General features: G+C 46.8%; 1 protein-coding gene across 1 annotated transcript; it reads right to left on the reverse strand.

Annotated features, from left to right (window-relative positions):
• Positions 1-4898: 4898 nt before the first annotated feature.
• On the reverse strand, positions 4899-24508 carry LOC140723226 (NACHT, LRR and PYD domains-containing protein 3-like). Its single transcript, XM_073037828.1, has 9 exons — positions 24502-24508; positions 23943-24109; positions 22864-23035; positions 22714-22764; positions 7651-9388; positions 6302-6388; positions 5975-6145; positions 5652-5819; positions 4899-5487 (listed from the first exon to the last, which is right to left on the reverse strand). The coding sequence occupies exons 1-9, from the start codon at positions 24506-24508 to the stop codon at positions 5397-5399; spliced, it is 2652 nt and encodes an 883-aa protein (XP_072893929.1). The 3' UTR covers positions 4899-5396.
• Between the last annotated feature and the right edge of the window lie 1002 nt (positions 24509-25510).

Raw genomic sequence — 25510 nt, forward strand, 5'->3', positions numbered from 1 at the left:
TACCTTGTTCATATATATACTATATGGTTTATGTTTTGGGAAATCTTACTTATACTGTATTCATTGTTTATGTATTCCTTCATGTGTAATGGGAGTTTATATGTTTGTAATCCCTTATTAATATTTTAATTGTATTTTGTTCATAATATTTTTAATACTAATAAAAAGATTAAAAGAGAGAGATGGGGAGATGAAAAGAGGGTGGGAGTGACGAACGGTAGCAAGAGAGCGGAGGGGGTAGAGAGAGCGATGGGGACAGAAGGGAGAAAGGAAAAAAGGGTGGGAAGAGGGGGTGGATTGATTAGGATAGGGTGGGGGAGAGAGATGGGAGGAAGATATGTAGAGAGAAGAGGGAATAGAGAGGGGGAAGAGAGGAGAGTGGCTGAGGGAGTGGCAAATGGATGACGCAGATGCGATGATGGTTTAACTCGTCTCCCCTCCTCTCCTCACGTCCTCTTTCTCCCCTCCCCTCCTCAATCTTATCTCTCTCTCCCCCAACCTGCAGCAAATGGTGGTGATCCACGCTAAACAGCCCGCACCGCCAGACCTCGCCTCCATCTTCTCCAGCAAGCCCATCCCACTCCAGCCTTTGACAGGCCCCAGGAACAACATGTTCCCCACTGCACGGGACAGCTTGAAGGATTTGGACAGACCAACCTGTAGCACGTAGCAAAAAAAAAAGAAAAATCAAGTTGGTATTTTGGAGACGGGGCTGGGGGTAGGGTGTCTGTGGCAGCCTCTGCTCTCAGCAATATTCCTCCCTGTGGGTACCCCCAGTTCCAGCTCCCTTGTTACGAGTCGTCCTCTCCCACCCTCGCTCTGCCGTCACTCCTGAAACACATCACTCTCCGTTCCCCTTCTCTCTCCAATAGGTCCGCCCATCTCATCCTGGCTGGCGGCTATTTTGTGATGGGTACCACGGTTAACCGCTCTCCCAGCATCGCCGACTAAGTTGCACCCTTTTGCTCACCGCCCATCTTCTGTTTATTCAATCTCAACTTCACATCCTCCCTCTCCTTTCCCTCGCTACCCGCTCTAACAATTCTCCAGCTAACCGTCTCCCAACAGCCACTCCTTCACACTCACCATCTTGTGACCCTCCTTCCCATCCCATCACTTGCAAACCCCTTCCCTCCCTCCCCACCAGATCGATGTTGTACACCGTATGCAGGTTGGCTGCCATTTTGCAATGCCAATTTCCACCTCTCCTCATCGCCCTCTCTCTCTGTGTTACCGTGAATCACTCTCCCTCACTCCCCATCCTGTTCCTCTCCACCCTGACCAATCAGCGCCCTCCCTCCCCGTCCCATTACTTACCCTCTATTCAAGTTCCATCACTTCCCCTCTTTCCTGTCACTTCCGCTCCCTCCACGTGCTATCACTCCCGCTCCTCTCCTGTCGTTTCACTCCTCACCCCGTCTTTATCTTCTCCATGTCGGCCACCAGTTTGGAAATTCCGCCTCTCTCCTTTTCGTCCCCTATTGAGTCAATAACTTCGCCGCGCTCACCGTCTCATCAGTCCACTCCTCGTCCCGTCACTCCTCTTCCTCCCAAACACCTCGCCCCTCCTCCCCAAAACCCACATGTATATGGGTTTGTGTGAATATCTGAGATATATACATTAGTTTATTCAATGACAAAATCATTAGAATTAAAACATATACAATATGGAAGACAATATAAAACACAAATTAAAATACTGTTATTACAATCAGTAACACACTCGATCCTAGGATTGTATCCATGGACACCGCATGTTCCTTCGCCATAGATTCTGTGTGTGACAGTGGCCATTGTAAGTCAGTGTCTCACTCCATCCCTGGCGGCCACATTAACCAAGGATTCGCCCATTTCAAATCAGCGCGTCCCTCCCTCTCTTGTGCTCACTTCTACCAAAGCCGTCACTCCCTCCCCAGCGGCCATTTCAAGTGAAGCGTCGGACATCCCACCTCTCCCGGAATTTCCGGGAATCTCCCACATATTGATAGCGGCTCGCTGACGCCCACAAATTATATACAATATCCAGGAAACAGATACTTTGAGAACGAGCGAGTGTTCAATCAGTGCGTCATCCCCACCCTGCCGGTCATTTTAACTCAGCCTCTCACTCCTACTCTATTGTCGGTGTATCACTCCCTCCCTGTCGGCCATGAGAAACAAGGTGACCACGGCCATCTTAATTCCACCCATCGCCCCCTCCCTGGCGCCCATTGTCACTCAGCCCATCACTTTCTCCCCGGAGACCATTTTCAGTCAACCTTTCACTCCCCCCCTCGTGACCATTCTAAATCCTTCTGTCGTTCCCTCCCTATTCACCATTCTAAATCCTTCTGTCGTTCCCTCCCTATTCACCATTTTCAATCAGGAGCCCCTCGCAGGACAGACACTCTCGACCACCCTCCACTCGATTGCGCAGACTGTTTATCACAAATAATAAATATATTGCAAACAATAGAGACCGATCCGACATCCTCATCTCCGGATCCTGTGCGTCATCACTCCGAGTGTTGTGGAGAGAGGAGGATATAGACATCAGGAAACGTGTGCGGTAATATTCCCGGTGTCGATACAGAGACCCGATACCGTGCGCAGTAAAACTCTCGGTGTGGAGACAGAGATCGGGATCCGGGCCTGGCAATATTCCCAGTTTGGTATATGAAGACCGGGAACCGTGCCTTGTATAACTCCCTGTGTGCTATGCGGACACCGGGAACCGGGCACAATGAATCTCCCGGAGTGGGGACACGGAATCCATAAACCTCTCTCACACGCAACCCCACCCCCACCATTTTCAGGAAGGCGCGTCGAAGGTCCATCCATCCGATCGTATCCACCGTCTCCGCCAGAAGATAGAGCATCATCAGTTTTACAAAGCCGTCAACATCTACACGACCTTCGATTTTCCTTGTAAATATTAAACCATCAGCGTTCTCGTCAAATTTCCTAAATGCAGACCTGAGTTCTGTCAAACACGGAATTCGGGCGACCCGCCAATTTCCAGGTTCACAGAACCATTCCGAATGAACTGGATGGAGTCCCACAGGGAGGCAGATGGGAGCAGTTTGGGCGATGTAAGCGAATGGGTAGGAGTGCGTCCCGTTAGGAATGCGGATAGGTGGAGTGAATAGGAAAGGGTGGTTCCATTGGGAGTGCGGATGGTGGGAATGCATGGGAAAGAATGGCATTTGATTGGGATCGCGGTCCGTGTGAGTGGACAGGAAGGGACGTCGTCCTGTGAGGAGTGCGGACAGTGGAAGAGGACGAGAGGGGGCGGAGACCCGTTTTGTATAATTATCCACAACTTCGATTTCATCCTGGGCAACTTCTCGACCCTAGACGTCAAATGTGATTGTTAACTGCTATGGTTATGATTCCGATCTGCACTCCGCTGCCTGTTTGTGCCCCCTCCCATTCTCTCCTGGTCTGTGCACACTGCATCACCCCCCCCCCCCCCGTCTCTGTGACCTCTTCTACATATATTCATTTTGTCTGTGTGTGTGGGGTTGGGTTGTCCCTGTGCTACAGTTCCAAGGTGAACACAATGACAGTCTCCTCTGTAATCTGTTTCAGAGATATATGACTCGAGAACTCAGTTGATATATCTCACAATACAGACCTTCCCCTCCCCACCTCCATGTCTGTTCCCAGGAGTGTGTGATGGGACGGGGTGGGGGGAGCTTCACTCGGTGTCTGACGCCGGGAGTGTGTGATGGGATGTTCTGGAGGGAACATCACTCTGTGTCTGACACCGGGTGTGTGTGATCGGCCGGTGAGGAGGGAGCTTCACTCTGTGCCTGACCCTGGCAGTGTGTGATGGGACAGTGCGGAGGAAGCTTCTCTCTGTATTATAGAAAATATGTGAACAAAATAGAGAGAGTACAGAGAAGATTTACTACAGTGTTACCTGGGTTTCAGCACCTAAGTTACAGGGAATGATTGAACAAGTTAGGTCTTTATTCTTTGGAGCGTAGAAGTTTGAGGGGGACTTGATAGAGGTATTTTAATTTATGAGGGGGATAGATAAAGTTGACGTGGATAGGCTTTATTCCATTGAGAGTAGGGGAGTTTCAAACAAGAGGACATGAGTTGAGACTTAGGGGGCAAATTTTAAGGGTAACATGAGGGGGGATTTCTTTACTCAGAGAGTGGTAGCTGTGTGCAATGTGCTTCCGGAAGAAGTGGTAGAGGCAGGTTCAGTATTGTAATTTAAAATAAAATTGGATATGTATATAGACAGGAAAAGAATGGAGGTTTATGGGCTGAGTGCAGGTCACAGGGATTAGGTGAGAGTAACCGTTCAGCACGGACTAGACGGGTCGACATTGACTGTTTCCGTGTTGTAATTGTTATATGAATTGTGTGATGGGACGGTGTGGCGGGAGATTGTCTCTGTGTCTGACCCCGGGAGTGTGTGATGGGACGATGTGGAGGGAGATTCACTCTGTGTCTGACCCCGTGAATGTGTGATGGGACGGTGCGGAGGGAGATTCACTCTGTGTCTGACCCCGGGAGTGTGTGATGGGACTGTGTGGAGGGAGTTTCACTCTGTGTCTGACCCCGGGAGTGTGTGATGGGACTGTGTGGAGGAAGCTTCACTCCGTGCTTTACTCCGGTTTTCTATCCCCATCTCTCTCGTACTCGGGACCTCAGTAGACTCACGTAGATTTTATCTGTCTGCGGCGGGGGGGGGGGGGGGGGCGGGTGCATTTCAGTTAGCCAGGAAGGGGGTTGGGTGGAGACGAGATCCTGTGCACCCAGACTCAGCCAGTCCGACCTCCCTCAGCCTGGAGCTGAGACGCTACTGTGTCAGTGTGAGGAGCTCCGACCCACTGTTGCAGTGCACAGGGTGCGGGGGGCAGCAGAAACCTCAAATAAAACTCGAGTCCAGCACCAGGACAGGAAGTTACAGCAGTTTATTGATTTCATCATGACAAATGTAAATTAAACAATGTGGGAGCTGCTAACGTGCGGGAATAAATAAGCTGCTCCCGACTCACTCACGGTCACACACAATTAACTGACCGGCGACAACGAGTGACCGGTTGAATAATCAGTCCCGTTTCTCACCGTCACTCTGCATCGTGGAACCGATGACTATAAAATCACACTTCAGGGCCGTGTCCGGGATCGCTGCAGATCCAGGGACACTGCCGAGGGATTTGTCAATTTAACATCATTATATCGGCCAGACTGCCGAATGCACCGTCCTCAGCAAAGGGAGCAAAAGGACTTTCTCCCCTGGAGTCCCAGACGGAGCCAAGCCCCGTGCTCTTCCTTTCTTGAAGGAGCTCTCGAACGTGGACACGCAGGCCGAATTACGTCAGATGTTGGGAATTATATTATATTGTATTTTAGGCGAAACGGCCAAAATGTCCACATCCCGCGGCCGGGGATGTTCACACGTACACAGTCAGTCCGTGTCTGGCTTCCTCCAGAGATTTCAGTTCCTTCTTCCCTCTCTCACTGAACTGACTGTCCCCGAGCAGCCTGAAACAGATAGAAGAATAAAGATGAAATAAACAGATTACACAACAGTGTCAGTAACAGGGGACCGGGGTTAATGTTTCAACAACACTCACAGACAAATATCACCAGAAAACCCACGGATCCGCTGATATTCTATCACATTGAACATGAACACAAACACTCACCCGATCCACTCCAGACTCGGGAGGGTCAGTATGAGGCGGCGGAGTGCGGGGACAGATCGGTCTGTCAGAGAGTTGCACAGCAAGCTTAGCACCGTCAGTGATCGGTTTGTACTGAGAAAGGAGACGAGATCCTCGGCACCAGAATCTGTGAGACCGACATTGTCCAGCCTGGAGATGAGAGAGAGTGAGGGTGAAGGACACAGACAGACAGGAAGCGGTACAAATCCCCAGTGTTTATCAGTAACACAATTACTGATCACATTAATGTTCAGTGTGAGACACCCAAAGACTGTAAACACAATCTCCCACAGTCTGGTACTTACCACAATTTATGTATTTTACACTCCGGGTTCCTCAGAGCCGCAGACACCAGTTTCACTCCTGAATCTCCCAGTTTATTGAAACTCAGCTCCAGACACCTCAGTGATGTGTTTGTAATGAGAGCAGAGGCGAGATCCTCGACACCAGAATCTGTGAGACCATCACCAAACAGCCTGGAGATGAGAGAGAGTGAGGGTGAAGGACACAGACAGACAGGAGACGGTACAAATCCCCAAGTGTTTATCAGTAACATAATTACTGATCACATTCATGTTCAGTGTCAGACACCCAGTGACTGTAAACACAATCTCCCACATTCTGGTACTTACCCCAGTGTCTGTATTTTACACTCCGGGTTCCTCAGAGCCGCCGACACCAGCTTCACTCCTGAATCTCCCAGTTCATTCTCCCGAAGGCTAAACACAAACAGACAAATTGCTGAACAAAGTGATTTAAACCGTGGGTCTGAGGGAATTTCTCTCACTCGGATATTTCAGGAAACATGAAACTCTTCAGTAAATCACTGATCGGAGTTCCCATCACTGTCAATGTCCCTCACTGCCCAGCTCCAGGGTGTTCGCCGAATGTCAGTAATTTAGTCTGTCGGTATAACCCTGTAAACCGCCAGGACTTAAGAACTTTTTAAAAGCTATTATTAATGCTTTTTGAGATAGTGATTTAGATGCATATCATATTTTTTTTTACTGAGTTAAGTATTGTATGTAATTAGTTTTGCTACAACAAGTGTTTGGGACATTGGAAAAAAAAAGTTGAATTTCCCCATGGGGATGAATAAAGTATCTATCTATCTATCTATCTAACTCCACATATTCTGTCCCATTCCCCGATGGTGAGAAAAAATGTTCCTGACGTGAGAGGGCCGGATGGGCGGGGTTGAATTGTGGAAGAAATACCCACTATGAGGAAGATTTGTAAAGTGTCGATTGGAGATGGTGGAAGAGACCCCACCTGAGGAAAAGGGATGCGAAGATGAGGGAAAGATCCCCACAGGAGGAAGGGGGATTGGGAAGAGAGATCCCACAGAAGTCAGGAGGATGAGGAACAGAGATCCACAGGAGGAAGGAGGATGGAAAAAAACATACCCCAAGACGATGAAAATAGATTGCATGGGAGGGGTGTGAACTGAGGCCCACAATCGAGAGATGCGCCCATGGGGTCTGGGTGGCTGGTCGTGAGCACAGTCATAGAGGTGAACTGATGGTGATCATCACACAGAGGGAAGGGCAGGGGAGGACAATCTCACAATGATATTTATTTCCTTCTCACTGGGGGTCTGCTGACGGTCTCTTGTCTCTCACCGGGAAGGGGGTGTGAATCTCTGACCCACCTGCTGCAGTCGGTGTCGGTCTGGGTGTCAATAACAGTGAGAAGGAACATTGTCAATGGACGTGTCACAGGCAGCGAGAAACATGGCCATTCCTGTGATTTACTACCATTAAACCAATGGCCGTTGTTCACTGATCTGAGGAAGTCTCCAACATCCCTTCACAAGGAATAACAGAACCCTCTCGTCCTTGGGGAATTACTGACCGATTCCCTGGTTATTTGTCACAATTCTTCACAATCTGATTTACTACAGTTGTACCCAAATCTGTTTACATTAAAACAACACAATGGAATAGGTAAACAGTTCAGAGTGAGTGGTAAGACAACTTACTTCAAGCCCTGGCACTTGTGCAGCACGGGTCCAAGTCGCTGGATCCCTTCACACCGAATGTAGCATTTCTCCAGGTTGAGGTCTTTTATTGCATCACAGAGTCCGATGACATGTGACAGGACCGCGCAGTCAATCGGTGTCAAACCCACTCTACTGAATGAAAGGAACTCCACAGATCCCAGTGTGGCCCGAGCCAGTCCACTATTCTGAGTTTCAAACAGGTAGTGACAAGTGTTCAAGAAACTCCTTTTACCAGCTTCAATCAGTGTGTTTCCAATCTGGCGTTTAACCTCCTCCTTCACCCAGTCAATCACCCGGCAGGTTGTTTGATGAAGAAATGGACCCAGAATCTCCTCCAGGCCCCGAGCTGTCATTGGGGAGGAGAGACCAGCAACAAAACGGAGAAATACCTCAAATCGCCCATCTGTTGTGTTGTGGGCTTCAGTGAGGAATTTCAGGATATCCCCGGGATGTGGATTTAGAAATTGTGCGACCGCAGCTACAAACTCTTGGATGGTGAGGTGTGGGAATGTGTACACCACACTCTGGGCAGAATTCTCTCTCCCCAAAAGCTCCATCAGGAACCCGGTCAGGAACTGGGAAGGCTGCAGACTGTAGTTGATCAAATCTCCATCTGTAAACACTATCTTCCTCTCGGACACTCCTCTGAAGGCCATCTGACCAACCCTGAGTAACACATCACGGGGGTTCTCAATCTCACGGCCGTGGTTTTTCAGGATGTTGTAAATATAGTAGGTGTACAGTTGGGTGATGGTCTTCGGAACTCGCTGTGGGTCCCTGACTCTTTGTGTGAAGAAGGGGCCCAGTGCCAGAGCGAGGATCCAGCAGTAGGAGGGGTTGTAGCTCATGGTGTACAGGATCTCGTTCTCCTTCACGTGTTTGAAAACAGCTTCCGCCACCGTCTGATCTTCAAAATGCCTGATGAAATATTCCTTCCGTTCCTCACCAGAAAATCCAAGGATTTCAGCCCAGACACTGATCTCTGCCTTTTCCAATAAATGTAACGTAGTGGGGCGGGTGGTCACCAGCACTGAACACCCTGGGAGCAGCTTGTGCTGGATTAAACTGTACACAATGTCAGACACCTTGCACTTGAATTCAGGATCTGTGCATGTGGACCAAGGTTCGGTGTCTCTCCGACTGTCAGCAAAATCAATTGTGTCATTGAATTCATCCAAACCATCCAATATAAAGAGCAATCCCTCTGGGTTCTTCCAGATTTCTTTAAGGATATTCCCAAAGTAAGGATACTGATGGAGAATCAGTTCTTTCAGATTTATTAAACAGTTAATGGAGTTTAATTCCCGGAATTTGAAACTGAAAACAAACTGTAATTGTTGGTATATTTTCCCTATGGCCCAGTCATAAACAATCTTTTGTACCATTGTTGTTTTGCCAATCCCAGCGACTCCGGCCACTGCTGCTGAAATCCCAGATGTGGATTTAATCCGGGAGAAGCTGCTCTGGAACAAGTGATCCGTCCGGAGTTTTTCCAGTTCTCTGCGGAGATGTTTCTGTCTCCACTCCTCGTGGTCTCTGCCTCTTGCCAGCAGCTCATGTTCCACCAGTCTCCGATCTCGAACAGTAGAAATGACCGTGAGCTCAGCGTATCGATCAACCAGCTGGAAAACCTTCACCCTCTCCGTCATCAGGATCGTGTTCACTCTCAGTATTTCAGTTTGTGCCCGCAGAGTCTCCTTGTGTTTCTGTTGGACATCTTCAATGGGAACAGATAGTGGACAAACTGTTAGATGCCTGAATTTAGAAAAAAGTATTTAACTGCAGAAGTGTTAGCTCGAAGCTAATACATTCATTGAATTCATCAATGAACTTTAGAATCATAGAAAATCTACAGCACAATACAGGCACTTCGGCCCAAAAAGTGGTGCCGAACATGTCCCTACCTTAGAAATTACTAGGCTTACCCACAGCCCTATAATTTTCAAAGCTCCATGTACCTATCCAAAAGTCTCTTGAAAGACCCTATCGTATCCGCCGCCACCACCGTTGCCGGCAGCCCATTCCATGCACTCACCGCTCTGAGTATAAAACTTAACCCTGACATCTCCTCTGTACCTACTCCACAGCACCTTAAAGCTGTGTCCTCTTGTGGCAACCATCTCAGACCTGGGAAAAAGCCTCTGACGATCTACACGTTCAATGCCTCTCATCATTTTATAAACCTCTACCAGGTCACCTCTCATCCTCCTTCTCTCCAAGGAGAAAAAGCCAAGTTCACTCAACCTGTTTCCATAAGGCATGCTCCCCAATCCAGGCAACATCCTTGTAATGTCATGGTCTCTTCTGGCACCTGGCTGTCTGACTCAGGAATTGGGCCTTTAACACCTCGTTTATTTCCCAATCTATTCCCAGGTTCCAATAATTCAAACACCTGCATTGCATCAAACAGAGTAGTATAAGAGTCCTGTGACCACTAATAGAAGGTGCCAGTTCGTTGGTCAATTCTCGTGTGATACTTTGTTCCCTGTTCCGATTAGAACCTTTAGCTCTAAGTTCCGCTCTAGATTCTAGAGAGTCCCTGTGAATCCCGTCTCCTTGTCAAGATCCCTCTGGTTTCCTGCTCTACGTTCAGGTCCACACTACCCTCCCCTATTCAGTCGACATGTCAGTGTCCTGCACTTGAGTTCTCCTCCGTCGCCCCCGTGTAACGTGTAAATCTCCTCTGCACCCTTTCTATGCCTTATACATCTTCCTCCAGTGAGGCGAACAGAACTGAGTACAGTACTCCATGTGGGGTCTGACCAGGATCCTATATAGCTGGAACATTACTTCTCATCTCCAAACGTCAATTCCACGATCGATGAAGGCCATCTTAAACACAGAATCAACCCGCGTAGATGCTTTGAGTGTCCTATGCACTCGGACCCCAAGATCCCTCTGATTCTCCACACTGCCAAGAGTCTTGCCATTAGTATTGTATTTTGCCATCATATTTGACCTACTCAAATAAAAACTTCACACTTATCTGGGTTGAACTCCATCTGCCACTTCTCAACCCAGTTTTGCATCCTATCAATGTCCCGCTGTAACCTCAGACAGCCCTCCACACTACCCACAACACCTCCAAACTTCGTGTCATCAACAAACTTACCAACCTATCCTTCCACTTCCTCATCCAGGTCATTTATAAAAATCACGAAGAGTCGGGGTCCCAGAACCGGTCCCAGAGGATCACAACTGGTCATCGACCTCCAGGCAGAATATGACCAATCTACAACCACTCTTTGCCTTCTGTGGGAAAGCCGTTTCTGGATCCACAAAGCAATGCCTCTTGGATCCCATGCCTCCTTACTTTCTCAATAACTTGGCATTGGGTACCTTAACAAATGCCTTGCTGGAATCCATATACACTGCATCTACTGCTCTTCCTTCATCATTGTGTTTATTCACATCCTCAAAACATTCAATCAACCTCGTAAGGCACGACCTGCGCTTGACATAGCTATGCTGACTATTCCTAATCATATTATACCTCTTCAAGTGTTCATAAATCTTGCCTCTCAGGATCTTCTCCATCAACTTACCAACCACTGAAGAAAGCGGCCTGGTTGAGGGAAGTGCCTGGTGTGAGAACTGCGCGTCTTTGGCTCGGGAGATTCTGGCAGTTTTGGTAGTTGGAATGTGCAATCAAGAATTGATTAGCAGTTGATTGGCAATCAAGATTTGAATAGCTCAGACTCAGCAGAAAACAGCTGACTGGGCAATCGAGGTCAGGTGACCTTGCAGCTTGCAAAGCTCAAGCAAATAAAAAGAGGGAGACCTCCAGCGGAGCGGGCTGGTTGAGGGAAGTATCTTGTGTGAGAAGTGCTATTCTTTGTCTCGAGAGTCTTCGTCGAGGAGGCTTAGGGAGGAGACTAAGTCAGGCACAATTGGAGAAGGTGAAGACATGACCGCTAAGCTGATTCAGTGTGCTACGTGCATGATGTCGGAGGTCAATGACAATGATGGTGCCCCCGGCTGCTACAGCTGTGGAAAATGTGTTCAGATTCAGCTTCTGAAGAAGCATGTTGCAGCATTGAATAAAGGACTGGATGACTTCAAGTTCACCCGCGAAAACGAAGGTTTTCTGGACAGGACCTACAGTGAGGTTGTTACACCGAGGATACCAGAAGAGAGAAAGGGGCCGATGATGAGGCCGGAAAGGATGAACTGGAAATATAAGGATCGAGTTAAAGAAAAAGTGAAAATAAGAAAAGTTAAAGAGGACAACAGAATCAATGGAGTAGAAAGCTCAAGAAGAGATCATACACTATGGCCAAGTGAAATAGGAATTGATATGAAAGGAGAGGGGAGTAACGAATTAAAAGTATTATATATGAATGCACGAAGTTTAAGGAATAAAGTAGATGAGCTTGAGGCTCATTTGGAAATTGGCAAGTACGATGTTGTGGGAATAACAGAGACATGGCTTCAAGCGGACAGGGCCTGGAAAATGAATATTCAAAGATATACATTTTATTGAAAGGACAGACTGACTGGCAGAGGGGCTGGGGTGGCTCTGTTGGTGAGGAATGATATTCAGTCCCTTGCGAGGGGGGTGGGGCATAGAATCAGGGAATGTAGATTCAGTATGGATAGAACTGAGAAATTCTAAGGGTAGAAAGACCCTAATGAGAGTTCTCTACAGGCCCTCAAACAGCAGTCTGGATATAGGGTGTAAGTTCAATGAAGAGTTAAAATTGGCATGTCGCAAAGGTAATGATACAGTTGACATGGGGGATTTGAACATGCAGGTAGACTGGGAGAATCAGTACGGTACTGGAACCGAAGAAAGGGAGTTTGTGGAGTGCCTCCGAGATGGATTCTTAGAATGGAGTCTAAGATGGAGTCTACCAGGGAAAAGGCAATTCTAGATTTAGTGTTGTGCAATGTACCAGATTTAATCAGGGACCTGGAGGTAAAGGAATCATTAGTGACCAGTGACCAGTATTATGGTATTATGGTAGTGACCATAATATGATATGTTTTAACCTACAATTTGAGAAGGAGAAGGGAAAATCGGATGTGTCATTATTACAGTTGAACAAAGGGAACTATGGAGCTATGAGGGAGGAGCTGGCCAAAGTTCAATGGAATAATACCCTCGCAGGGAAGACAGTGGAACAACAATGGCAGGTATTTCTGGGAATAATGCAGAAGGTGCAGGATCGGTTCTTTCCAAAGAGGAAAAAATATACTAAGGGGAGTAAAGGGCGCCCGTGGCTGACGAGGGAAGTAAAGGGCAGTATAAAAATAAAAGAGAAGAAGTATAACATAGCAAAGATGAGCGTGAAACCAGAAGACTGGGAAGCTTTTAAAGAGCAACAGAAGATAACAATAAAGGCAATCCGCCAAGAAAAAAATGAGGTACGAAGGTAAACTAGCCAAGAATACAAAGAAATATAGTAAAAGCTTCTTTAGGTATGTGAATAGCAAAAAAAAATAGTTAAGACCAAAATTGGACCATTGAAGACAAAAACTGGTGAATTTATTATGGGGAAGTAGGAAATGGCAGATGAGTTGAACAAGTACTTTGGATCTGTCTTCACTAGGGAAGACACAAACAATCTCCCAGATGTAATAGTAGCCAAAGGAACAAGGGTAAAGGATGAACTGAAGGAAATTTATATTAGTCAAGAAACGGTGTTGAATAGACTGTTGAGTCTGAAGGCTGATAGGTCCCTGGGACCTGATGGTCTTCATCCCAGAGTACTTAAGGAGCTGGCTCTGGAAATGGTGGACGCATTGGTAATCATTTTCCAATGTTCTATAGATTCAGGAACAGTTCCTGCTGACTGGAGGGTGGCCAATGTTGTCCCACTTTTCAAGAAAGGAGGGAGAGAGAAAACAGGGAATTATAGACCGGTTAGCCTGACGTCAGTGGTGGGAAAGATGCTGGAGTCAATTATAAAAGAGGAAATTACGACACATTTGGATAGCAGTAGAAGGATCAGTCCGAGTCAGCATGGATGTATGAAGGGAAAATCATGCTTGACTAATATTCTGGAGTTTTTTGAGGATGTAACTATGAAAATGGACAAGGGAGAGCCAGTGGATGTAGTGTACCTGGAATTCCAGAAAGCTTTTGAAAAAGTCCCACATAGGAGATTAGTGGGAAAATTAGGGCACATGGTATTGGGGGCAGAGTACTGACATGGATTGAAAATTGGCTGGCCGACAGGAAACAAAGAGTAGCGATTAACAGGTCCCTTTCGGAATGGCAGGCTGTGACCAGTGGGGTACCGCAAGGTTCTGTGCTAGGACCGCAGCTGTTTACAAAATACATTAATGATTTAGATGAAGGGATTAAAAGTAACATTAGCAAATTTGCTGATGATGCAAAGCTGGGTGGCAGTGTGAACTATCAGGAAGATGTTATGAGAAAGCAGGGTGACTTGGACAGGTTGGGTGAGTGGGCAAATGTATGGCAGATGCAGTTTAATGTGGAGAAATGTTAGGTCATCCACTTTGGTGGCAAGAACAGGAAGGCAGATTACTATCTAAATGGAGTCAAGTTAGGAGAAGAGGAAGTACAACAAGATCTAGGTCTTCTTGTTCATCAGTCCATGAAAGCAAGCATGCAGGTACAGCAGGCAGTGAAGAAAACTAATAGCATGCTGGCCTTTATAACAAGAGGAATTAAGTATAGGAGTAAAGAGGTCCTTCTGCAGCTGTAAAGGGCCCTGGTGAGACCCCACCTGGAGTATTGTGTGCAGTTTTGGTCTCCAAATTTGAGGAAGGACATTCTTGCTATTGAGGGAGTGCAGCGTAGGTTCACAAGGTTAATTCCCGGAATGACGGGACTGTCATATGTTGAAAGATTGGAGCGACTGGGCTTGTATACACTGGAATTTAGAAGAATGATAGGGGATCTGATTGAGACATATAAGGTTATTAAAGGATTGGACACGCTGGAGGCAGGAAGCATATTCTTGTTGATGGGTGAGTCCAATACTAGAGGACACAGTTTAAGAATAAGGGGTAGGCCATTTAGAACTGAGATGCGGAAACATTTTTTCACCCAGAGAGTGGTGGATATGTGGAATGCTCTGCCACAGAAGGTAGCGGAGGCCAAGTCCCTGGATGCATTCAAGAGAGAGTTAGATGGAGCACTACAGATAGCGGGGTCAAGGGATATGGGGAGAGGGCAGGAACGGGGTACTGATTGTGTATGATCAGCCATGATCACAGTGAATGGCGGTGTTGGCTAGAAGGGCCGAATGGCCAACTCCTGCACTATTTTCTATTGTCTATTGACTCACTGGTCTATAATTTCCGTGTCTATCTTCACTCCCTTGATTGAATAAAGGTACAAAATCCACAACTATCCAATCCCTACTGATGATTCATAGATCGTCGCCAGAGGCTCAGCCATCTCCTCCCTCACCTCCCACAGTAGCTTGGGGTACATTTCATCCGGTCCCGTCTACTTATCCAGATTGATGTTTTCCAAAAGCTCCAGCACATCCCCTTTCTTAATATCTACATGCTTAAGCTTTTCAGACTGCTGCGAGTCAGCACTACAATCACCAATATCTTTTTTTTCATAGTGACTACTGAAGTAAAGTGTCCATTAAGTACCTCAGCTATTTCCTCCGGTTCCATACACACCTTCCCACTGTCACACTTGATAGGACCTATTCTTTCACGTCTTTTTCTCCTGCTCTGCACATACTTGTAGAATGCCTTGTGGCAAGGCCTTCTCATGGTCCCTTCTGGCTCTCCTAACTTCATTTTTTAGCTCCTTCCTATTAGCCTTATAATTTTCAAGATCTCTAACATTACCTAGCTTTCTGAACCTTTTGAAAACTTTTCATTTCTTCTTGACTAGTTTTCTTACAGACTTTTACACCATGGTTCCTGTACCCTTCCATAGCTTCCCCGTCTCCTTGTAACTTACCTATGCAGAACTCCATTCAAATATCCCCTGAACATTTGCCACATTTCTTCCACACTTTTCCATGAAAACATCTGCTTCCAATTTCCTGCCTTAGAGCCTCATAATTCCCGTTACTCCAATTGAACGCTTTTCTAACTTGTCTGTTCCGATCTCTCTCCAATGCTATTGTAAAGGAGATAGAATTATGATCACTATCTCCAAAATGCTCTCCCACTGAGAGATCTGACACCTGACCAGTTTCATTTCCCAATACCTATTCAAGTGCAGTCTCTCCTCTTGTTGGCTTATTGTGTCGAGAAACCTTCCTGAACACACCTAACAAACTACACGCCATCTAATGCCCTTGCTCTAGACAGATTGTCATGGTCCGGATCAGGTTCCCTTCAGATTTATCTAGGTTGTGTTACGATCCGGACCGTTGACTCCTTGTTCCCCTTTAATTCCCTGTTTCCCGTGTCCCTCGAGCTTGGTCATTAAGGCAATTTACTCTTGACCGACCGGCAGTTTATAAGCCCCTGGCTTCAGCTGTTCGGGGCGAAAGCGTTATGGAGCATTAGCGAAGTCACCGTAGCTACCACGAGCCATAAGTCATCTAGCCGGATCCAACTAAGTTTCTTGATGGAGCAAGCCAAGACTCCTCCCGCAGCAAGTGCCAGCAATTTGCCTTCCATTGCCAGGGTGGGTCCGGGCCAGGTTAACCCGATCTCCAAGTCCTGGCCCCCCAGACCCTGAGTCCCAGCCTAGTCTCGGGCCTGAGCCCTCGTCCATTACGCTTATTCCCGTTTCCTCTTTGCTCTCCTTGATTTCCCTGTTCTATCCTTGCGTCACGGTTCTCCTTGTAAAGAGTAATAAACTCTATTTTAGTTAACCTTACAAAAACGTATTTATGTCCTGCATTTGGGTCCTCCTCCAGCACCATTGTCCCCCACAGTGTGACAGAGATGCCAATAGATATTTGGGAAATTATAATCTCCCATCACGACAACTCTGTTATTATTATACCTTTCCAGGATCTGTTTCTCTATCCGTTCCTCGATATCCTTGCTACTATTGAGCGGCCTATAAAAAACACCCAGTAAAGTTATTTACCCCTTCCTGTTCCTAACCTCCACCCACAGAGACTCCACAGACAATCCTTCCATGACTTCCACCTTTTCTGTAGCCGTGACACTATCTCTGATCAACAGTGCCACGGCCCCACCTCTTTGGCCTCCCTCCCTGTCCTTTATGAAATATGTAAATCCCGGAACTTGAAGTAACCATTCCTGCCCCTGAGCCATCCAAGTCTCTGTAATGGCCACTACATCATATCTCCAAGTACTGTTCCACGCTCTAAGCTCGTCCGCTTTGTTCGTAAAGTAAATTCGATTAACAGACCCCAAAATGGACAGATCAACACATTTCCACGTTAATTGTGCCGTGAAGGTGAGTATTTCCCTGGTAATTTACTGAAGCCTCCTCTTCCCCCCCCCCCTCCCCCCCCCCCTCCCCCCCCCCCCCCCCCCCCCCGGCTGTACCGTACTGGACTGCCTCTCACTCCTGTCACAGCTATCATTGTTCCCCTGGAAGAAACTGTTAATCCCCAGTGCTGTTGTGGCGTATGGAGGTGGATAAAAGGGTAGTGGACATTCTGTCATAGGAACAGTTCAGGGAATCATAGCCCCCCTTCCCATCCCACCGTCACTGATTCAAACTGCAAAGAAGTAGCTTTGATGATCAAAATTTTATTCTTAAAGTATTTTATCAGCACGTTTGTTGATCAGTACCTGCACTGTGGGGAACAACTGGGGGGGGGGGGAAATGTCAATGTCTTGTTCAGGAAAACGCAAAACGCAGACAGTCCCGCCCCCCACAATCATCACAGATGCTGCTCAGATCTCTTAAAGGGTATGTGTTGTAAACACTCAACAGATTCAAGATTCAAGATAGACAAGTGTAAAGGAGAAGGAAATAATTGTTATTCCGGATCTGATATAGCACAGAAAACTCAGATAAAGATCGCAATGGAAAACACATTAAATGTAAATATATACGACACAGGAGTCACTCTAACCACGGGTGGTTCTGACAGAAAATTTTCAAACCGTGCGGGTGGTAGGGTGGCTAAGGCATTGGAGGTGATGATCAGTCTTACTGCTTGAGGAAAGTAAATGATTTTGAGTCTGGTGGTCCTGCTGTGGATGCTACGTAGCTTCCTCCCTCATGGGAGAGGATCAAACAGCCCATAGGCAGGATAGGTGGGATCCTTCCTGATACTGCTGGCCCTTTTCCAGAGCCTTTCTGTGTATACGGATGGAAGGTAGTCTGGGGATGCCGGTGATGCGTTGGACAGTTATGACTACCCATTGTAGAGCCTTCCAGTCCACAACAGTTATGCAGCATGTTGGCCTACCCTCTGCAGCACAGCTGTAGAAGGGCAGGAGTGTAGATGTTGAGTACAGGTCAGATAACGTCTGTGGAAAGGGGAGACAGGGGAGATGCTAATAGTCTGTGACTTTAAATACAAGTTTGAAAACCACACCGATTACAGGTCGAGTGTTGAAGAAGAGAGCAGAGACCGAGGAATTTCAGTAGCTGGTGGTTCAGGATTTCAGCTGTTACAGAACCTGCATAGAACACAGAACAGCACAGGAATAGGCCCTTCGGCCCACAACGTTGGTGCCAGCGTGATGCCACATTAAACTCATGACAACTGCCTCCAGTGGTAATTACTCCCCCCGTTCCCTGACTGTCAACGTGCCTGTTGAAATCTCCAACAGTTGTCTGCATCTCCACTCCTGGAAGCATATTGCAGGCACACGTCATTCTATGCAAAAGACAATGCACTGTTCATCTTTCCTCTCACCTCACCCCAAATGAATAACCTTTGTTAACTGATATATCTACACCGGAAACACTCTATCTTCACCTCTCAATTTATTAACACCATATATGGTCTCCCTTCAACCCTTTACACTTCATAAAAAATAATTCCAATTTGTCTACCCACTCCATAAAGTTTATGCCCTTTAATTTAGAATGTGAGTGGTATATCTCTTCAACACCCAATGAGGCCTTCACACCTTTCCTCTAATGGGGGACAGAATTTCACCAATAGTCCAAGTGTCATAAAATGGCTTTGGGAGCGGACCCAAATGCAAGACACAGACACTGAAGTACTGAAAACAGGACCAGGAACACGGGACTGGGAAGTGGAACTTAGAATAAGCAGCCTGGAACTCGGAACTCTGAAACCTGAACCTGGGCAAGGACCCGGAAACTGGGTCTTGACTCGGAATCGGAGCCCGGGTCTAGGCAAGGACGTGAGGACCAGAAATATGGCTAGGGGAAGACGTGGACTGGACGCTCAGAGCCCGGAACTCGGTCACAGGAAGACATATCACAGAGCCGGGACCCTTTCTTGGGAACAGGGCGTAGGACCGGAACTCATACACAGAACACAGAGACAGGACCCCTCTTAGAGTGCAGGACTTCGGGACGGGGCTTTACACAGAGTCAGGAACCCTCGTTAGGAACAGGACAAAGGGCCAGGACTAGTCTTAGACACGGACACAAAACACGGGGACACAGAGGGACAGTTCCAAATCAACGACAGATAGTGTCTCATTTTGCCGTGGCAAGGCTCCGATCTCGCTCCGACCGATGAACTTGACAGCGGTTGCAGGCGAAGGCTTCAGGCGAGGGTTGCAGGCAAGTGTTCAGGCGAGGGTTGCAGGCAAGTGTTCAGGCGAGGCTTCAGAAGGAAGGGGAAGGGAAGGGAACAGTCCAACAACTGAAGCTGAGCCCAGGAACTATTTATGTAGCCAGCCCAAAATGAGAATCGTGTGCCTCAAATTAAGGCACCCAACAGAAACAGGAAAAACAGGAAAACCTGGAATAAGGGTCAATGGACCGGACCGTGAACCCGAATGCAGACTTTACGGACCGGACCATGACACCAATGCAGACAAACCGAAGTTTTATGCAGCTGGGAACATAAAGATTCACATTCTGGGAGCAATGGACATGGACATCAAGACATGAAAGATGTCAGGGTCATGACCTTTACTCTTCACTTCCCCCATACACTTGATCTCCTGAATTGCAACAACTCACACTCCTCTCGATTAAACTTCATATGATATTTCCCCATCCGCATCTGCAACTAATTGATATCCCGACAGATTCTTTGACACGCCTCTTCCACTTAGACCTCTCCTTATTGATAACCATCTGAGAATAGGAGTTGTGTTCACTGTTTCCAAAGGCTCTCCCACTGAAACCGAGCATCTTTTGCAGTCCCAATATCAGGTGCAGCATGGCCTCTTCGGTCGTTCGGACATGGCACACATTATTCCCAGACTGGACTGCCAACACAGATGCCTTGTGCAGGAAGGCACAGAGTCGACTGTACTTCCTTAGAAGGTTGGCGTCATTCAACGTCTGCAGTGAGTTGCTGAAGATGTTCTATAGGTCAGTTGTTGAGAGCGCCCTCTTCTTTGTGGTGGCGTGTTGGGGAGGAAGCATTAAGAAGAAGGACGCCTCACGTCTTAATAAGCTGATAAGGAAGGCAGGCTCTGTCGTGGGCAAAGTACTGGAGAGTTTAACATCGGTAGCTGAGCGAAGGGCGCTGAGTAGGCTACGGTCAATTATGGAAAACCCTGAACATCCTCTACATAGCACCATCCAGAGACAGAGAAGCAGTTTCAGCGACAGGTTACTGTCGATGCAATGCTCCTCAGACAGGATGAAGAGGTCAATACTCCCCAATGCCATTAGGCTTTACAATTCAACTGCCAGGACTTAAGAACTTTTTAAAGCTATTATTAATGCTTTTTGAGCTAGTGATTTAGATGCATATCATATTATTACTGAGTTAAGTATTGTATTGTATGTAATGAGTTTTTGCTACAACAAGTGTATGGGACATTGGAAAAAAAAATGTTGAATTTCCCCATGGGGATGAATAAAGTATCTATCTATCTATCTATCTATCTATCTATCATTCGGAGATTCCTATAACATTCTTGCATTAAGGAAACACTGGGCAGAATATGCTGAGCTATCAGCCACAGAGGGAAAGTTAAAATTACCCACTGCAGCGAACTTGATGCTATTGCATCTTTCCAGAATTTTTCCGACATATCAGTTGTTCTATCTCCTGATGACTATGGGGGATATTTAGTAACAACCCATCAGTGACTTTATCTATCTTATTGCTGAGCTCTCTCCATATTGCTTCAGTACTGGAACTCCTCAGTATGTCCTCTTTGAGTGCAGCTGTGAAATTCCTCAGATAGTAAATGAACCTCTCCAAATGAATTACCTCCCCTCTCTAATCTGAATTATCACAACTCTGGAACATCGATCTGCCAATTCTGCTTCTGTCAACCAAGTCTTCACAAAGGCCACAGCATCACACATTCATGTGCTGATTCACTCTCAAGGTCCAACTACCGGACCTCCAAAACTCTGTCCACTGAACTAACTAGTTGAGGCCCAACCATCCCATCCTATTCATTTACCCGGCCCTGTCTGCCTTACAATGAGGTTTATTAGCCTAACCTGTATCTTCCTTCGACCCGAATAGGCAGGAGATAATGTAGCTGGGCAATTGTTTGGAGTGTCAGTGGAGATCATTCTGGACATACAGACCATGGGTCTCAGTTATGGAAAGGGATGGCCATGGCCCGAGTATGAGGTCATGAATTAGGGGAAAGTCGATGCCAATATGACAGGGTATAGATGACGAGTGGAAACAGTTACTTGTAGCTACACCACACCTGAAGAAAGTCTTTTAAAACAGTGTTGGATCTCATAGTATGTTTGAACCATGCCATGTGTGTACAGGGTTTCACAGAGTTTGAAGTGCCTGTTAGGGGTCTGCGGGAGCTCACTGCATGTCAGCAGTCTACCAGGGGTGTGTAGATTCTCACAGTGCGTCGGAAGCTTGCCAAGGGTGTGTGGAGTCGCACCGTGTGTCAAGACCCTGTCAGAGGTGTGTGGGGTTTCACAGTGTGTCAGGACCCTGTCAGGGGTGTGTGGGGACTCACAGTGTGTCAGGATCCTGTCAGGGATGTGTGGGGACTCACAGTGTGTCAGGACGCTGTCAGGGCTGTGTGGGGACTCACAGTGTGTCAGGACGCTGTCAGGGCTGTGTGGGGACTAACAGTGTATCAGGACCCCGTCAGGGGTGTATGGGGTTTCACAGTGTGTCAGGACCATGCTGCGAGCCAGTGGGCTCTCCATTCAACTTATTTCAATGAATTAGGGAAAGACTGATTGTTGAAATAGTTACTTTTTAGAGGATGTGACAGTGGTAAATATGATGCTCTTCAATAATCAGGAAGAAAATATGTTTCGGATTCAGAATGGCTGAGAGAATTTCACTGCCGTGCCTGTTCCCTTGGCAAACAACATGAAGAATAGTAAAGAAGAGGCTTGCACGGAAATTGCCGCAATCCCACGACCCTTGGTTTCTCTGTCCGAATCCCCATCTATTACACTTCCGAAGTTTCCATCATATAACACCGGCACACACGAATTTCATCTTCTCTAGACTTTGCTGAGGATTTTGTATCCCATCACACCCTCACTAACACTGTCTCCTGATGGAATTCCCAGGATTATTGAGTGCGAAATTAAACTGGATAACTGTAGCAGTGTTTGCACCATTGGATTGCAGATGTGAACAGAGTCGTGTCTATATGATGCTTTACAGTTGAAAAGACTAGGTAGGGTGTTACATGATTTTCTCATTAAAAGGAAGCTATCATTGTTATTCTGTGACGAGAACTTCAATGAACTCCCAATTCTAAAAATGATGACCTGTAGGATCTGAGGGAATTTAGAAAAGTGATTTAGGATGAGGGCTGTTCCATGGGTTGGGTAGCTGCAAGGAAGTTATTTCACCTTTCGCGGGGAAAAAAAAGAAGCAAATTCTGTTTTTCACACATTCAGATCGTCCTCTTCTCCATTCTGACACCGGTAGAGGACCAGTCATTCCAGGAGCCAGAGTGGTGTGATCCCCTTCTGCGAAAACATTTTCCATGTGTCCAATTGTTCTATGTTGCAAACATTTACCTGGTCAAATCCGGGTAGCTCAGCAACGAGATCCCTACACAATATCAAACATTGGAGGAAACATCCATTTCTTCACTTACCTTTCAGCTCTCTGGGAATCTCCTGTACGGGTTGATGGACCGGAACACAACCTGTTCGGATTTAAACAAATTGAGGAATTGAAATGTGTAAAATTATAAAGTGGGTAGTATTTGAATCCAAAATTAAATTCATCTCTGATATTATCTCACCATGTTCCTGAATTTCTTTCAATAGTTTGTCCAGCTTTGGGACACCAATCCGCATTTTCACAACTGTTTCCCACATCACCCGCCGGGCGCGGGACCCTTTCTCCATCACCAGGCTCAGGAGGAGTTTACAACTGCCCGCCCGCTCTCCCTTATCAGCGAGATCAGAGATTTTCTGTGGAGAGTAACGGTGAACATATTGGGGACTGACAGATTCACACAGAGAATGAGAAGTAAATGATGTGCTCTGTAACGGGATCACACTGAGCAGTCACCCGGACGGGTGCTGATCCTGTCTGGACATGGACTGTACATTCTGAGTGCAGAGCACACGGAGGGACATTCACCGTGAACCTGGTCCACCAGTCAATGAGATCCTGGCTGGTCTGTGACCGCTTCATTGACGTGGCTCCAAATCCATAAATAATTCCTCACCGGATTTGACAGTGTAAAACAGAAATCAGAAAATAACCGTCACAAATGAAGAAAGAATTCAGGAAGGTTTTTATAACAGAGTGAGCAGTCACAGGGAAGTTGCAGAAAAGATTATGTGGTTCATCCCCTCTGTCCGCCAGTGTCCAACATGACAGCGGATTACCGGCTGACACCTGATGCCTTTCCTTTGCCTTTTCTAGTGGAGGTTTATTCAGTGATTACACATTACAACATGGCAGTATTCCCTGGTCCACACTGTTTACAGTTGCAGATTGTAACAACAATCATCTCCACCCAGAGCAGAACACACTCGACCTCCTGTGGCATCCAGTAATAGTGCCCCGCTTCTCACTGACATCCTGCCGTCATACTGCACGGTCTTTTCAAACATATTTCCATTTAATACTGTAATCCCACAAATCTGTAACCTGCTCGACTCACTCTGAACATTGAGCAGCTACCCACCAGTTCGTGCGGTCTTTTCACCCCTTTCTATCACTGGTTCAGATTCACATTTTTCTGTTTACAGGTACAGTATTTATTTCCCAGTTGTTCTTTTGTCTAACTTAATATCCATGAGTCAGAGTTCCAACACCCATCAGTCCTGTGATGTGTGAAAAGTCAAACCCTTTCTCCCTCCCACTCACCCGATGTTCCTCTCCGCTGAACTGATTCTCGGCCGTTAACGCCAGGCTCACTCCGTGCACCCCTCCTTCCATCGCCTGCTCCAGCCTGTCCCGGTAGAAGTCCGTCAATTGCAGCAGCTGGAAATCATTCCAGCTTGCCAGGAGCTCGGTGATCACTGAGCCCGGACCTGTGAAGGAAAATGAGGAGCATTAAAGAAATTACAACACCATACTGGGTAGTAACTTTCTCTCTGGAACCTAAAGATCACAAAAAAACACAGTCCGAAATATATATATGGGAGCCGGGGGTGAGGAGAACGGGTTTGGACCGGGGGGTAGGGGTCATCGGGGTGTAGGGGGTGGCATAGTTCCATCTGTTGAAGTCTGCTCTTTCGTGTCCCCAGGAATATACCTCCCTGTTTTGAAAGGACTCTGCTTATTGCTGAGAATATAGTAAACCATCACCATCACTCTCCTGGTACTAGCCCATCACCACTGCTTTGCACTGGGTTACTGTCTGCCTACCTGGTCAACCCTTCCTCAGCAAATCTCTGGGATATCTCACAAAATCTCACAATACACAGCATGTCAGGGAGCATCTATGGAGCAGAATAAACAATCAATGTTTTGGGCCAAGGCCCTTCATTCGAACTGGAAATAAGGGGACAGAAATTCTAGATATTGCCACATTACTTTGTATTCCCTGTGGCCCTGATCTGAAACGTTGACTGTTTATTCCTCTCCATGGATGCTGCCTGACCTGCTGAGTAGTGTCAATATTTTGTGTGCCCTTTTGTTGCCCGAAACTTTCAGCATCTGCAGAATGTCTTGTCTTCTGGAGGAACTCGCTATTTTAATGTGCATCACAATCTGTCAGAGGAGCAGGAGCAGACGGTAACTGTACTCCTTCCACGTGTGACTGTGTTTCCCCCAGAGATGTTAACCCTCTCTCTCTCTCATCTCCCTGCTCAGTTATCAAAAATATTTTGTAAATTGCCTATATTGCATTAAACTCAGGCGTGGAATCTGCAAAGTATTTATAAATTAAAATATTTCGCCTACATACCCATGTCCTTTCCCGATGATGACGTCACTGGAGCTCCTCCACTGCTCGAACCTTGACGCATTTTGGGGACAGGTGTGATCAGTTTTTACTGTTCTGTAACGAAACAAAACAACAACAGGAGGGTCAGACATTAATTAAAGGAGAATACTGTTTTGTTTTTAAACGGATGCAAACACTTCCAAACATCTTGGGCCGATCCACTGAAGCCTTGACATGGCCTGATCTACCTGTGCCCATCCACCCACAGTCACACAATGTCCATTTCCGATATCTCCATGGATTGTACACTGGACCAGGCTTCTCCAGGGTATCTACTCTCTGTATTGCAGGCAATTCCCTTTTTGGAACCAATCTTGTGTCCTGGACCAGGAGTGTTGCGTCTGCGGAATGCCGGGGCAGATTGAGCAGACAGCGTCCACTGCTTTGGTCCTCCTACCACTGGTGGCGCTGTGGTGAGTAATGGACAAGTGTTACAGCAGTGTGGCGTGAAACATTTATGCTGACGATGAGACTTCTATTCCTC

This window comes from Hemitrygon akajei, unplaced genomic scaffold (genome assembly GCF_048418815.1).
Source record: "Hemitrygon akajei unplaced genomic scaffold, sHemAka1.3 Scf000105, whole genome shotgun sequence".
Taxonomy (NCBI): Eukaryota; Metazoa; Chordata; class Chondrichthyes; order Myliobatiformes; family Dasyatidae; genus Hemitrygon; species Hemitrygon akajei.

Excerpts from the sequence above, each read along its gene's own strand:
- LOC140723226 (XM_073037828.1), bottom strand. Across the intron at positions 23,036-23,942 it reads TCAGCGGAGAGGAACATCGG|AAAATCTCTGATCTCGCTGA; the intron begins GTGAGTGGGAGG and ends TACTCTCCACAG. Across the intron at positions 22,765-22,863 it reads GAAAGAAATTCAGGAACATG|GTTGTGTTCCGGTCCATCAA; the intron begins GTGAGATAATAT and ends AAATCCGAACAG.